This window comes from Hyperolius riggenbachi, chromosome 8 (assembly GCF_040937935.1).
Source record: "Hyperolius riggenbachi isolate aHypRig1 chromosome 8, aHypRig1.pri, whole genome shotgun sequence".
NCBI lineage: Eukaryota > Metazoa > Chordata > Amphibia > Anura > Hyperoliidae > Hyperolius > Hyperolius riggenbachi.
Genome location: NC_090653.1, coordinates 282,128,191 through 282,144,186, shown reverse-complemented (window position 1 = coordinate 282,144,186; position 15,996 = coordinate 282,128,191). Strand labels below are relative to the sequence as shown.

General features: G+C 46.4%; 1 protein-coding gene across 10 annotated transcripts in view; it reads left to right on the top strand.

Moving 5' to 3' along the window:
- DAB2IP (DAB2 interacting protein) overlaps positions 1-15,996 on the top strand; it is a 974,997-nt gene that overhangs the window by 445,162 nt on the left and 513,839 nt on the right. The window contains exon 1 of one of the 10 annotated variants that reach the window (XM_068249027.1): positions 933-1,115. The exons of the other annotated variants lie outside the window; for them this stretch is intronic. Within the exon in view, the coding sequence (XP_068105128.1) occupies positions 1,067-1,115 (49 nt within the window). The 5' untranslated portion in view covers positions 933-1,066. Of the gene's footprint in view, positions 1-932; positions 1,116-15,996 lie in introns of those variants that run through there. 10 annotated transcript variants of the gene reach the window in all.

The following is a 15,996-nucleotide window of genomic DNA, read 5'->3' as shown; positions in this document are numbered from 1 at the left end:
CCAGATTGGGGAGGTGAAGACTCCCCTGCGGCCTGAATGGGATGCTGCGGCTTTTCTCCCTGTGGCGGTTGGGGGTTGAGTGGTGCGGCTGGTGGTAGCGGCAGAAGGATGTGGTGGGTCCCGCATTCCACGGCCACTGTCTGCAATGCTGATCCTCCGTGCCAGACCCACCGACGCATCCTCCTCCTCAGAGTTCCCGCACTCGATTTCCCGCTCGATTCCCGTTGACTCTATTATTTCCGACATGTCCGATTTGCGTTTCGATGGATCGTTAGGTCGATTTGTATGTAAAGCATGCCAAATTGACCTAACGATCCATCGAAACGCAAATCGGACATTTCAGAAATAATCGAGCCGATGGGAATCGAGCGGGAAATCGAGTGCGGGAACGCACCGTGTGTACCCGCCACCATAAAAACTAACTGCAGTACTAACTACAATACAATAACACAGTAATCCTCCTATTCCCTATACTGTCTTGCTGGCCTGCACAGACACAGACAGGACCTAACGGAGTGAATGAAATAAAAAAATTACAAGCTAGCTAGCTAAAAAAAAACCAATAGAACAATAGTGTAGTGAAGATGTTTAGCACTCAAAGCTTTAGGTTTATCACTGTATACAGGCAGCACTTGCTAAGCCAACAGCACTGGAGCAAGTCTGTCAATGACCAGCCAGCCAGCCAACCACACAAGCAAGGACGATCTGTCTCATCATGCCAGCCCTCCTTACTATACAGGTGGGCTGGCCAGGGTTCCCTTCTGTGATTGGGTGCCAGGGCTTAGGCTGGGAGGCCTCTGATTGGCTCATTGAGGTCAAGTGGGGCTGGTCAGGGTTCCCCTCTGTGATTGGTTGCTAGGGCTTCTGCTGGGAGCCCTCTGATTGGCTCAATGACATCATCTCCTTAGTTACACTATCTGGATATCTGGATGGATATCCGCGGGTACCCGGATTATGCAGCCAGATATCCGGATAGAATCCGGATAGCGGCCCAGGTTTCCGGATCCGATCCGGATACCGTAAAAATGGTCGGATACCCGGGTTTACCCGGGTACCCGGGATCCGGATGAGCATCCCTGTTGCTCAGTCCAACTGCCAGACTAGTGTGCAAACAGGTATGTGTGTGTGGTGTGTGTGGGGGGGGGGGGGGGGTGCATCTTTGTACAAATCCTTTCTATGGCCCGGTGCACACCAAAACCCGCTAGCAGATCTGCAAAATGCTAGCAGATTTTTAAACACTTTTTTTTTATTTTTATGAGGCGTTTTGCGGATTGCTGCTGCGGATTTCAGTGTAGTACATTTCATATACTGTTACAGTAAGGCTTACTGAACAGCTTCTGTAACAAAACCGCCTGGCAAACCGCTCTGATCTGCCTTTTTCAGAGCGGTTTGCGTTTTTCCTATACTTAACATTGAGGCAGAAACGTCTCCGCAATCCAAAAAATGCCTTACCCCGGGAGTATGCGTTTCAGCAAAATGCCTCCCGCTCTGGTGTGACCCACCCCATTGAGATACATTGACCCAGCGTATCCGCAGCCGCCAGCAGCTGCAGAAATGCTCAAAAAGCCGCTCGGTGTGCCCCAGCCCTGTAAGTGCTTTTGGAAAGAAAAAATGAAATACTGAGAATCCTCCATGAAGTGCTGGACTAGTCAAAAACCTGTCAGTAATGTATAGCTCATTTTGCACTTTGAAAACAAAAACAACAAGACCGAGAGCCCAAGTTGTGCAATATCGCCAAACAGTTGGATAATAAATTGATTAAGGTTATACTCACAAACATGGGTTGCCCCTAGGCAACCACTCCATATGCCGGTGGGGAGAATTAGTACCTGACCCCACTCAGGTATAAGATGTCGCTCTCTGTAGATAGAAATCAGGAAAAATCCTTGCCACCGTAGGTGGATCGCTTATTCTTAGGATACGAATCAGAGGCGCCAAAAGAGTAAAAATGTGACAAAATTTAAAAATGGGGGGAGATTGTTAGTCACGCCTCACCACCCATAAAACCAAGAACCAGTATAAGACTCAATGTTCAGATGAACATTCAGGGTCTGGTATAGACTTAGCGCCTCAGTCAGACTGAGGCGCTAAGTCTATACCAGACCCTGAATAGCTTGTACTCCTGTTTGATTGCCTGAGGAAGCGGGATTTGCCCGTGAAACGCGTAGCACCTGGGAGTACTAATAAATCATTTTTGTTCATCTGAACATTGAGTCTTATACTGGTTCTTGGTTTTATGGGTGGTGAGGCGTGACTAACAATCTCCCCCCATTTTTAAATTTTGTCACATTTTTACTCTTTTGGCGCCTCTGATTCGTATCCTAAGTATAGCTCATTTTACTATGGAAGAAATGTATTTCTTATTTTTATGTGCTTAGAGGTATTTTAATTCTTTAAAATTTTTTCGCAGTAGTGGTCCTTTAATTGGAAAACAGATCCGTTTTTACAGTGAAAGTCGCCTTAGATCTGCTTCCAGATACAGTGAAAAATGAGAAGCATATTGGTAGCTGGGAAGACCGATGAAAAGTTCCTAGGAAAGTTCTGTGAGCCGGGATTTCGCTCCGCAGACAGATCCGCGGGGAATTCTGCGCACATCACAACTTTCTCCGTACCCCTGAAATAAATACCCCCCCCCGGGACATTTTCTCTGGCAGAGACTTTATTAATTTGCCCGGATGTGACATTTAATAGGAAATGTCACACTTTGACAGAATGAAATAATTTTCCTGATTAATTCCACAAATTAATTATAAGACGAAGTGACGGCTCCTCTTCCAGGAAGTCTCTGTGCGCCATGAAATATTCAGGCACTGCCGGCGGAGCACTAAAGAGCGTTTTATCACCGCCGTTTGTCACGCTTCTTGGCTGCTGCGGTTCTGGCGTATCACCGTGATGGTATATGTGATGATTTATGGCAAGACAAAACTATTGTGCTGCCACTAGGGGGCTCCTTGCACAAATTCCATGTGTAGACTGGCGCCAGTTTTATTGGGTATGGTGTAGTTCTTCCCTGCAGCCAGCAGGTGGCCTCAGATTGTGAGCTCCTCTTAGGACAGTCAGTGACATGACTATGTACTCTGCAAAGTGCTGCAGAAGATGTCAGTGCTATATAAATACATAATAATAATAATATGGTAGGACATTAGTCTATGACTATGGCGGGATTAGAGTGTGAGCTCCTCTGAGGACAGTCGGTGACATGACTATGTACTCTGTAATGTGCTGCAGGAGATGTCAGTGCTATATAAATACATAATAATAATATGGTAGGACATTACACTATGACTATGGTAGGATTAGACTGTAAGCACCTCTGAGGACAGCCAGTGACATGACTATGTACTCTGTACAGTGCTGCAGGAGATGTCAGTGCTATATAAATACATACTAATAATATGGTAGGACATTAGTCTATGACTATGGCGGGATTAGAGTGTGAGCTTCTCTGAGGACAGTCAGTGACATGGCTATGTACCCTGTAAAGTGCTGCAGGAGATGTCAGTGCTATATAAATACATAATAATAATATGGTAGGACATTACACTATGACTATGGTAGGATTAGAGTGTGAGCTCCTCTGAGGACAGTCAGTGACATGACTATGTACTCTGTAAAGTGCTGCAGAAGATGTTGGTGCTATATAAATATATAATAATAATATGGTAGGACATTACACTATGACTATGATAGGATTAGATTGTGAGCCCCTCTGAGAACAGTCAGTGACATGACTATGTACTCTGTAATGTGCTGCAGGAGATGTCAGTGCTATATAAATACATAATAATAATATGGTAGGACATTACACTATGACTATGGTAGGATTAGACTGTAAGCACCTCTGAGGACAGCCAGTGACATGACTATGTACTCTGTACAGTGCTGCAGGAGATGTCAGTGCTATATAAATACATACTAATAATATGGTAGGACATTAGTCTATGACTATGGCGGGATTAGAGTGTGAGCTTCTCTGAGGACAGTCAGTGACATGGCTATGTACCCTGTAAAGTGCTGCAGGAGATGTCAGTGCTATATAAATACATAATAATAATATGGTAGGACATTACACTATGACTATGGTAGGATTAGAGTGTGAGCTCCTCTGAGGACAGTCAGTGACATGACTATGTACTCTGTAAAGTGCTGCAGAAGATGTTGGTGCTATATAAATATATAATAATAATATGGTAGGACATTACACTATGACTATGATAGGATTAGATTGTGAGCCCCTCTGAGAACAGTCAGTGACATGACTATGTACTCTGTAATGTGCTGCAGGAGATGTCAGTGCTATATAAATATATAATAATAATATGGTAGGACATTAGACTAGGACTATGGTAAGATTAGATTGTGAGCTCCTCTGAGGACAGTCAGTGACATGACTATGTACTCTGTAATGTGCTGCAGAAGATGTCAGTGCTATATAAATACATAATAATAATATGGTAGGACATTAGAATATGACTATGGTAGGGATTAGAGTGTGAGCTCCTCTGAGGACAGTCAGTGACATGGCTATGTACTCTGTAATGTGCTGCAGAAGATGTCAGTGCTATATAAATACATAATAATAATATGGTAGGACATTGGACTATGACTATGGTAGGATTAGAGTGTGAGCTCCTCTGAGGACAGTCAGTGACATGACTATGTACTCTGTAAAGTGCTGCAGAAGATGTCAGTGCTATATAAATACATAATAATAATATGGTAGGACATTAGACTATGACTATGGTAGGGATTAGACGGTGAGCTCCTCTGAGGACAGACAGTGACATGACTATGTACTCTGCAATGTGCTGCAGGAGATGTCAGCGTTATAGACCTCTGAGTTGCATTGAGGGTCTCGTGACGTTGAGGGATTGGCGACTCGCAGCGTTCTCATTACTTTGCGGCAGATTTGCTGTTATTTGTTAAAGGGACTCCCAGCAGTGCAGAAACTATGGAATGATGCATATCATTTTAAAGCTCTCTTTCTCCTCTTTCCAATGATATATAAACCACCACCCTACGCCTTTTAGTTTTTGCTATTTTCACGATTGAAATTGCCGCGGCCGCGATTTCAATCACGAAAATAGAGAAAACTAAAAGGCGTAGGGCGACTATTTAGGTGTCGTCAGAAAGAGGAGAAAGAGAGCTTTAAAATGATATCCATCTTTCCATAGTTACTTGTATTACACAGGACGACACTTTCCCCAGTGTCAGCAGCTCCATTCAGCAGAAAAAGTCGCCCTGTGTAATACAATGTAACTATGGAAAGATGGATATCATTTTAAAGATCTCTTTCTCCTCTTTCTGGCGACACCTAAATCGTCGCCCTACGCCTTTTAGTTTTCTCTATTTTCGCGATTGAAATCACGGCCGAAAACTAGCGAAAACTAAAAGGCGTAGGGCGGCGGTTTATATATCATTGGAAAGAGGAGAAAGAGAGCTTTAAAATGATATGCATCTTTCCATAGTTTCTGCACTGCTCGGAGTCCCTTTAAGCAATCACCCTGCTTGTGATGAAATAAGGCCGTTGCTGGATGCTCCATACCCTCCCGCTGCTGCCAGTGCCAGCATAGAATGTAATGTACAGCGTTCTGGCATCGTAGCGGGCGTCTCCGCACGCGGGACGGACCACCAGCCATTACCTGTAAAATATTAATAGAATTAAGCAGCCGATTTCAAATTTCCGACAAGAGTGTGTGACGCGCCAGCCGCAATGGATGAGGCTCATTTACGGTCCTCACCAGGCCGCTCTGCTTGCTTTATTTCCTCTTCTATAAGTAGAAGCTCAGAGGACGCGGCTATTATTATTCTGTATTACGGGACCCCCCGCCGGTGCTGAGGCTGCAGCTTTATAACAAGCTCTGCTCCTCTTACACTGTCTGTTATGTCGGCCCAAAATCACACACATGGGGGAAAGGCGCCTGAAAAAGACGGTGCCGGATATTACCGCTGGTAGAATGTCAGTAAAATTGCCGATATTCTACTATTGAATTCCTATAGTAAAATATTTACTGATATTTGACTATATCCTAACTTAACCCTGCTCTCACACATAACCCTCCCTCTGCCGATTCCTAACCCCAACTTTTACCGATGCTTAACCCTTAACCCCCCCCCCATGCCTAACTCTTAACCCCCTCCCACTTTGTCTAACTCTAAGGGGCTGTACCCAAGACGCAATTTTTCTGACAATTTTTCCGACGCCCAGCGGCTTTTTGAGCGGCGAGTGATCATTTAAGAGATATCGCAATGTGGGTACTAGCACAAACATTGCTTAGTGACACATCGAGATAATGACCGTCACGGCGGATTGGATCTTTAAGATAGTACCACAATCTCTTGAACTGTTGGCGCACGACATATGACGTCGCACAAAACCCGACGCCAGGAAGATGGGATGTCGCAGGGATCTCTGGATCGTGGGGTAAGTATGTAGCTTTAAACTCTCCCCCCCCCCCCCATGCCTAACGCCTAACTCTTAACAAGCCCCATCTCACCACCCCCCCCCCCCCCACACACACACACACACACACAGCCGTGATTAGCAAAACTGTGCGGTGCCAATAGCGGTTTGCGGGGTTACCCAAAATTTGTCAATGAATGGTGCGTACAGTTAATTATTATTATATATAGAGCGCTAACGTGTACTGTTACGCTGCACAATGCACAAAACATACAGCAATGTGAAGCATAGAAACATGAGCACCTCAATATACTATACAACCAGGTCAATCAGTGTCACGAGCACCGATACACACTGTACAACCAGGACAATCAGTGTCACAGGCACCGATACACACTGTACAACCAGGACAATCAGTGACACAAGTGCCAATACATACAATAGATGTGTCGTTTGAATGAATAACATCACCAATACTGATAAATGTTTATTTGATAAATTCCACAGAAACAGGAAACCAGAGGGGGAGGTCCCCGCCCTTGTGAGCTTACTATCTAGAGGTTAGTGGGGTTGAGACACTGAGGGAGAAGACAAGGGGTTAGCAGATGCAGTGAGCTTTGAATTCTAGCTATAGCAAATGTCTGTATAAGCTTGTCTGAAAAGGTGTGTCTTGAGGGTACATTTGAAGATTTCCAGGCTTAGAGCATGAGGGACTGGCAATGGGAGAGAGTTCCAAAGGAAAGGTGACAATCGTGAGAAGACATGTTTTTCTTTCTGTAATCATTGACTACAAGACCTCTTTTCACACTGTTTTATCGTAGGCCAATGCTACGCCAATGAAAGTCTATTTGTCCTTTCATACCAACATGGCGGAATACCTATGTTACCGTCAACTTGTGCGGCGATGTGCGGTGGACCGGAAGTCAGTTTGTGCGGTAGTATTGCGCAGTGCATGTGTAGAAGCGTATACTTGGGCGTATACTCGATGGGCTTTCGAGTAGTTTACTACTCAAATTCAAATGAAGTCTAATGACTTCAGGTGTGACCACAGGCAGCAGGGAGTTAACTTACCCTGAAATCTTTGGGGCGTCTGCGTTACATTATGCGTCATAGGTGTAATGAAAGCTGAGTTCCATGACTTACTACCGCGCTTCCTCCTTCCGGCTTGAAAAAGGAAGTGCGTTAGTGGGTAATGTAACGCGGCTTTCCTTACGCCTATGATGCACAATGGAACACAGACGCCCTGAAGGCTTCTGGGTAAGTTAACTCCCCGCTGCCTGTGGTCACACGTGAAGTCATTAGACTTCATTTGAATTCCGAATTCGAGTAGTGAACTACTCGAAAGCCCACCAATGATTATCAATACACTTCCGCGCAATTTGTTTCTTCGGCTGCAGAAAGTGAGCGCTAGAAAACCTCACTTCCTGCTTGGCCTGCTGCCAGACGGGCATTACCGCGTATTAACGTGAAAGTCCCCAAATGCTGTTTTTGGTGGTCCAGTATGCTGCATGCGCTAACGCCGGCTAGCAGTGTGAAACTGGCCTTAGGCTTGTAAATGGAAACTGAAAACCAAAGAGGAGTTTCAGTACTTTGTTCAAACTTTGTGCCATCATTATGCCCAATCCCCAGATAATGGATTTCACTTCAGCATTTGCATTCTGAGGATTTAGCCAGTGAAGCCTATCTGCATGAACATTCTCATTCAGATAGGCTGCGCTTGCTCCCGCAAGGCGAGCGTGCTCCCGCCGCCGGCCGTTAGCCGAGCGATCAATGAATGGGATTATAGATCCCATTCATTGATTAAAATCCCCCGCAGGAAAACCGACAGCCTCTTATCAGAGGTTGCGGTCTTTCTGAGTAAAAAAAAAATGTCCTGTTCTTGCTCCTGGACGCGAGATCGAACACTTCCAGGACTTTTTGACTGTGGCCATCTTGTGGCCAAATAGTAAAACTACACCCACATCCATTTATTATTAAATAAATACATTATTTTACATTTAAAATTAGCTGTTTACCTCCCACACCAAAAATTAACTTTTAAATTATAGGCTTGCAAATAGTGATGGACGCAAATTGAAAAAAATGCGTCTTTATTTTCAAATAAAATATTGGCGCCATACATTGTGATAGGGGCATAATTTAAATGGTGTAATAAGCAGGACAAATGGGCAAAAAAAATACATGGGTATTAAATACGGTAGCATGTATTAATTTCAAACTAGAATGGCCAAAAACTGAGAAATGATTTTTTCCCATTTCTTTCTTAATATTCCTGTTAAAATTGATTTAGAATAAAATAATTCTTAGCAAAATGTACCACGCAAAGAAAGCCTAATTGGTGGGGAAAAACAAGATGTAGATCAATTTATTGTGATGAGTAGTGATAAAGTTATCAGTGAATGAATGGGAGGTGAAAGTTGCTCAGATGCAAAAAATGAACAACCCTGTGTGCTGAAGTGGTTAAAGAACAGATGGGTGGCCTTGACTGGAGCTGACAACAAAATCATCTTCCGGACCTTCAGGAGCGCTTTGGCATCTAAACTTACTGAATAGAAATTCTAAGGACTGAGGCACACTTATAATTCCTGTAAAATTCCAAAGGGGGCGCCCTTATTCCATAGACATTCGTTGTATCATAAAATCACTAAGGACAAATTCCATTCAGTTAAGATCTGGCATTTTCGCTGATGGGGCGCACTGGTACGGTGTGGCATGCAATGGCTGGACACATGTGACTGGACTGAGCCATTATACTATATTTGTGTACTTTCACCATGTGTTTAGGAAGTTGAGATTGAAGGGCCAGTCCTGTGTTTTTTTTTGTACCAGGACAGTGGATGGGGGCCATGCAATTCTCCATATACATATCCTGGTAACTGCAGCACATGTAATAAGTGAAGCACAGGTCGCCACCTCTTAGCCACAGGATTTGTAGTAAGGAATGAGCTGTAGGGAGAAGAAGAGGATGAATGATCTGCAGGGAGAAGAGGAGGGATGTGCTGCAGGAAGAAGAGGAATAATATGCTGCAGGGAGAAGAGGAGGGATGTGCTGCAGGGAGAAGAGGTAGAATATGCTGCAGGGAGAAGAGGTAGAATATGCTGCAGGGAGAAGAGGAGGGATGTGCTGCAGGGAGAAGAGGAGGGATGTGCTGCAGGGAGAAGAGGAAGAATATGCTGCAGGGAGAAGAGGAGGGATGTGCTGCAGGGAGAAGAGGAGGGATGTGCTGCAGGGAGAAGAGGTAGAATATGCTGCAAGGAGAAGAGGAGGGATGTGCTGCAGGGAGAAGAGGAGAAATATGCTGCAGGGAGAAGAGGAGGGATGTGCTGCAGGGAGAAGAGGAGGGATGTGCTGCAGGGAGAAGAGGAGGGATGTGCTGCAGGGAGAAGAGGAGGGATGTGCTGCAGGGAGAAGAGGAGGGATGTGTTGCAGGGAGAAGAGGAGGGATGTGCTGCAAGGAGAAGAGGTAGAATATGCTGCAAGGAGAAGAGGAGGATGTGCTGCAGGGAGAAGAGGAGAAATATGCTGCAGGGAGAAGCGGAGGGATGTGCTGCAGGGAGAAGAGGAGGGATGTGCTGCAGGGAGAAGAGGAGGGGTGTGCTGCAGGGAGAAGAGGAGGGATGTGCTGCAGGGAGAAGAGGAGGAATGTGCTGCAGGGAGAAGAGGAGGGATGTGCTGCAGGGAGAAGAGGAGGGGTGTGCTGCAGGGAGAAGAGGAGGGATGTGCTGCAGGGAGAAGAGGTAGAATATGCTGCAGGGAGAAGAGGAGGGATGTGCTGCAGGGAGAAGAGGAAAAATATGCTGAAGAGAGAAAAGGAAGAATGTGCTGCAGGGAGAAGAGGAGAAATGTGCTGCAGGAAGAAGAGGAATAATATGCTGCAGGGAGAAGAGGAGAAATATGCTGCAGGGAGAAGAGGAAGAATATGCTGCAGGGAGAAGAGGAGGGAGGAGCTGCAGGGAGAAGAGGAAGAAAATGTTGCAGGGAGAAGAGGAGGGTGGAGCTGCAGGGAGAAGAGGAGGGATGTGCTGCAGGGAGAAGAGGAGGAATGTGCTGCAGAGAGAAGAGGAGGAATGTGCTGCAGGGAGAATAGGAGAAATATGCTACAGGGAGAAGAGGAGGGATGTGCTGCAGGGAGAAGAGGAGAAATGTGCTGCAGGGTGAAGAGGAGGAATGTGCTGCAGGGAATAGAGGAGAAATATGCTGCAGGGAATAGAGGAGAAATATGCTGCAGGGAATAGAGGAGAAATATGCTGCAGGGAGAAGAGGAGAAATATGCTGCAGGGAGAAGAGGAAAAATATGCTGAAGAGAGAAAAGTAGGAATGTGCTGCATTGAGAAGAGGAAGAATATGCTGAAGAGAGATGAGGAAGCATATGCTGCAGGGAAAAGAGGAGGGTGGAGCTGCAGAGAGAAGAGGAGGATTGAGCTGCAGGGAGAAGAGGAAGAATATGCTGCATGGAAAAGAGGAGGGTGGAGCTGCAGAGAGAAGAGGAGGATTGAGCTGCAGGGAGAAGAGGAAGAATATGCTGCAGGGAAAAGAGGAGGGTGGAGCTGCAGAGAGAAGAGGAGGATTGAGCTGCAGGGAGAAGAGGAAGAATATGCTGCATGGAAAAGAGGAGGGTGGAGCTGCAGGGAGAAGAGGAGGATTGAGCTGCAGGGAGAAGAGGAAGAATATGCTGCAGGGAAAAGAGGAGGGTGGAGCTGCAGAGAGAAGAGGAGGATTGAGCTGCAGGGAGAAGAGGAAGAATATGCTGCAGGGAGAAGAGGAAGAATATGCTGCAGGGAAAAGAGGAGGGTGGAGCTGCAGGGAGAAGAGGAGGGTGGAGCTGAAGGAAGAAGAGGGGGAATGTGATGCAGGGAGAGGGATGATGTGATGCAGGGAGAGGAGGAATATGCTGCAGTCTCTTGACTGACAGTAGCTCCAGTTAGGACCTTACTATAGGGAACTGAGAGGTAGGTGGGCAGACCTAACAAACACCTCCTTAAATATCAGGAATCCTGCAGACAGCGCCACCCTGGGCTGTGCCAGCGCTCTCAGACATCCGTGCCCATACCTTGTGAATCCTGCAGACAGCGCCACCCTGTGCCAGCGCTCTCAGACATCCGTGCCCATACCTTGTAAATCCTGCAGACAGCGCCACCCTGGGCTGTGCCAGTGCTCTCAGACATCCGTGCCCATACCTTGTGAATCCTGCAGACAGCGCCACCCTGTGCCAGCGCTCTCAGACATCAGCACCCATACGTTATGAACCCAGCCTGATATCTGCCATTAATCAATAACCGTTCTTGGTGGAGATGCCGCTCATCGTCTTGAAGATCGATGTAGAGAGACAGAAGAATGATTTCTGGAGCGGACTCCGACTCTGCTGGAATTTCTGAAGCTGGAAGCAAATGACCTTTATCCCGCGGAGTTAATTACCGAGAGAATATCCACTCCGAATGTAATCACAGCACAGCGCTGTAGCTGAGATCCGTGTTCAGATCTGCCAGGCCGCCCCAGACGGGCACCGAACCACCGCGCCAGAGACGGGTCATTAGTCTTCTGGCCAGCGGTGGGCCGGGATGTGGCTGCGCCCTTTCCGGAGGTCACTTTGGGCTGTCGGAAAGGAGGGAGGTTAATGAGCTCGTGTTTTGATGTCTGATAAACGCCAAGTCCCCTATCTAGATTTAGTATTTGCGGTGCTCTGCTGACAAGGCTGGATTTACCATAAGGCATTGTAGACACGTGCCTACAGGCGCCTGATGGAAAGGAGGCTCACTTCCTTCCCCTAGTGCCCCTCTCCCTCCTTCCCTATGCAGAGTCCTGAGCGGAGTGTAAATAAGAGGTTACTCACCCTGCTCTGGGCATTCCACTAACCAGATCTCCCTTCAGTCATAGGCACCTTTAGGTACTTAATGCTGAGGTTCTTTTAGCTACCTAATACTTGGGGGCATCTCTAGCTACTTAATTCTGAAGGCACTTCTGGCTACCTAGGCCGCAGAGACGGGGAGCTGAAGCTGTCATGCCTGCAGAGCCAGCACACTTGTGCTTCAGTTTTGCGGGTGTTTGTAGGGCCATGGAGGGCGGAGTCTAGGGTGCCAGGACATCTGTGCCTATAGGTGCCTGTGAGGTAAATCCGGGCCTGTTTGCTGATGTTACATCCTCTGTGAGAAATTCTGTGCGGGGAAGCGAGAATGGCGTTTGGCCTTGACCTGAACTAGGATGACTCCACACTGGCAGCTCCTTATTACCACAATGACATCATCTTTCACGTTTTCTTAGTGAGCCCCATATTGTGCTCCATTTTTTTATTTTGGGCGCAGGTGTGTGTGTTACTATTTTACTATGGAAGCAAAGACGCAAGAAGTTTTGAATCATCCCGATTCAAAACTTCTTGCTTACACTGATTGCCTGGGCAAGCTGGAAAAATCTAGGTCAAAATGGCTTGAATCGATGTGTGGTGGTAACGGCATACCTCCCAACTTTTTGAGATGAGAAAAAGGGACACTTAAGCCACGCCCCTGCCATGCCTCCACCACACCACTAGTCACGCATACCATAAAGATTTCATAAGAAAAATATGTTTTTTTTATAAGTCAAACCACACTTGTCCTTTCTATCCTGGTTCATTTTCCATAAATTTAGTAATATATCAATTTAAAGGATGGGAATAAAGTTTAGAGTCAATCAAACACGTTTTTGGTATAGAAATATATATATTTATATAGAAAGAGGGACAAAGTCCTGAAAAAGTGACAAATGAGGAGGAAACAGGGACAGGGTTCCCAAAGAGGGACTGTCCCTCCGAAAGAGGGACAGTTTGGAGCTATGGGTAACGGCGCTAAATTTCCCGATGACAAATGTACCCCAGCCGGTCTGCGTGTTTTAGGCCTCCTCCTGAACCTGCTTTTTTTTTTTTATGGTCACCATGAGCGCCTATAGCACGTGACACTGCCGCACGTAGTGATGTCACTACATGGTGCGGTGTCATGGAGTACAGGCGCTCATGGTGACAATTCAACCGTTCGGTGGCGGGATTTCCAAAACATATTATGCTTAGATCTGCCTGCAGCATGTGGACAGGTAATGGATTCCTCTTTGATCAGGGAACTATCTGATGGTCGATCTGGTAACCATTGTCTAATGTATGGCCACTGTAGGGCAGGAAGTCACCCGGGGTGGCCAGCCATGGCCTGTCCAAAGACCCCAGGCGTCACACAGATGTGGCACATCTTCAGCGTTACAGCCCTCCTCCCCTGTGATATCCGTACTCTTACCGATGTGCCCCCCTTCCCACCTAACAGCTGTCATGTCTTCCACTCCACCACCGATGTTCACACCTCCGGAATCATTGGCCCTGATACACCTAATGCTGTCATGTCTTTCCTCACCTCAGCGATTTCCACATCTTGTCTGCAAAATACCTCTCCAGCCCCCAACAAAGTGTAAACATGATACAAAGCAGGTGAGGAAAGTAATAACAAACGCAAGATAGTTTGGAAGGGTTTTTTCTTCATATTAAGATGACCCCCCCACATCCCCGGTAGTCAGGTATTTGGAGGGATGGAAACTTTCATTGCCTAATTGCAGAGACCAGCGACGACAACATCGGGATGTGGACAGCGCTTGTTGTTTCCATGGTAACCATGGAAAGCGAAATATTTAGTATTAATTGCTGGAGGCTGAATAGACGCCGCGCTGCCACTTCTTACACCTCATTACATGGAGAGATTTGCTTAAACATCAGATGAATGAAATGATCCAGATGAGGGGGTGGAGACGCCTCTATTTCGGGGGGGGGGAGGGGGCTAATAAGGGGGATGATGAAAAGTCCTAGCCGGGACTCTCAATGTAACACAAGTAGCATCCAATCAGATTCCAGATAACAGTATAGGGAGCATTGGTTGCTAGGGGTTACAGCACAAAAAATCTGGGCCATGTAACAATTATTAATTAAAAACAGAACACATGGAAGGCCAGGATTGTATTGTTGTTCTTGTCCCATTTGGAACAATTCACCGTTAAAGTAAACCCCAAGTGAGAGCGATATGGAGGCTGACATATTTATTTCTTTTTAAGCAATACCAGTTGCCTGGCAGCCCTGCTGATCCTCTACCTCTAATACTATTAGCCATAGCCCCTGAACAAGCATGCAGCAGATCAGGTGTTTCTGACATTATTGTCAGATCTGACAAGATTAGCTGCATGCTTGTTCCTGGTGTTATTCAGACATTACTAAAGGCAAATAGATTAGCAGGGCTGCCAGGCAATTGGTATAATTTAAAAGGAAATAAATATGACAGCCTCCGTATCACTCTCACCTCGGGTTCACTTTAAGGTGCCTATACATCACTCGATTTCCCTGTAGGATCGACCATTTGATTCAATCATTTTATTGGATCCATGGAAGGTGGCCGATATCTGGTTGATTGTAAGGGAATTGGCTACTGTTAACATGATTTCAATTCACACAGTATCAATTTTTGGTTTAAGGGATACGCCCAGGAAAAAAAAAATCCACTTACCTGGGGCTTCCTCCAGCCCCTGGCAGCCGTCCTGTACCCTCGCCGCAGCTCCGGTGGCTCCCAGTCTTCTCCGCTGCAGATGCTGACCTCGCCAGGTTCGGCTTCCAGGTTGGCTCCTTATGCGCTCCACTGCAGAACTACTGCGTCTGCACAGTGCAGTGGTGGAGCGACCTGGCGAGGTCGGCTTCTGCAGCGGAGGGGTCCGGGAGCCACTGGAGCTGCGGTGAGGGCACAGGACGGCTGCCAGGGGCTGGAGGAAGCCCCAGGTAAGTGGTTTTTTTTTCCTGGACGTATCCTTTAAGAGCATGGAGGTACTACATTGTTTAGATTGATTAGTGAATCAGATTCGACAGGATCTCGCTTGTAGCGTGTGGGCCACTAGTTGATCGACTTTCAATCAACCATACTATAGTTGATCGCCCAATGTAGTCAGTCGCTTGATGATGGACAATCAAGTGAGGTATGATGGACAATCGAATGAGGTATGATGGACAATCGAGTGAGGTATGATGGACAATCGAATGAGGTATGATGGACAATCGAGTGAGGTATGATGGACAATCGAGTGAGGTATGATGGACAATCGAGTGAGGAATGATGGACAATCGAGTGAGGAATGATGGATAATCGAGTGAGGTATGATGGACAATCGAGTGAGGTATGATGGACAATCGAGTGAGGTACGATGGACAATCGAGTGAGGTACGATGGACAATCGAGTGAGGTATGATGGACAATCGAGTGAGGTATGATGGACAATCGAGTGAGGAATGATGGACAATCGAGTGAGGTATGATGGACAATCGAGTGAGGTATGATGGACAATCGAGTGAGGTATGATGGATAATCGAGTGAGGTATGATGGACAATCGAGTGAGGTATGATGGACAATCGAGTGAGGTATGATGGACAATCGAGTGAGGTATGATGGACAATCGAGTGAGGTATGATGGACAATCGAGTGAGGTATGATGGACAATCGAGTGAGGTATGATGGACAATCGAGTGAGGTATGATGGACAATCGAGTGAGGTATGAAGGACAATCGAGTGAGGTATGATGGACAATCGAGTGAGGTATGATGGATAATC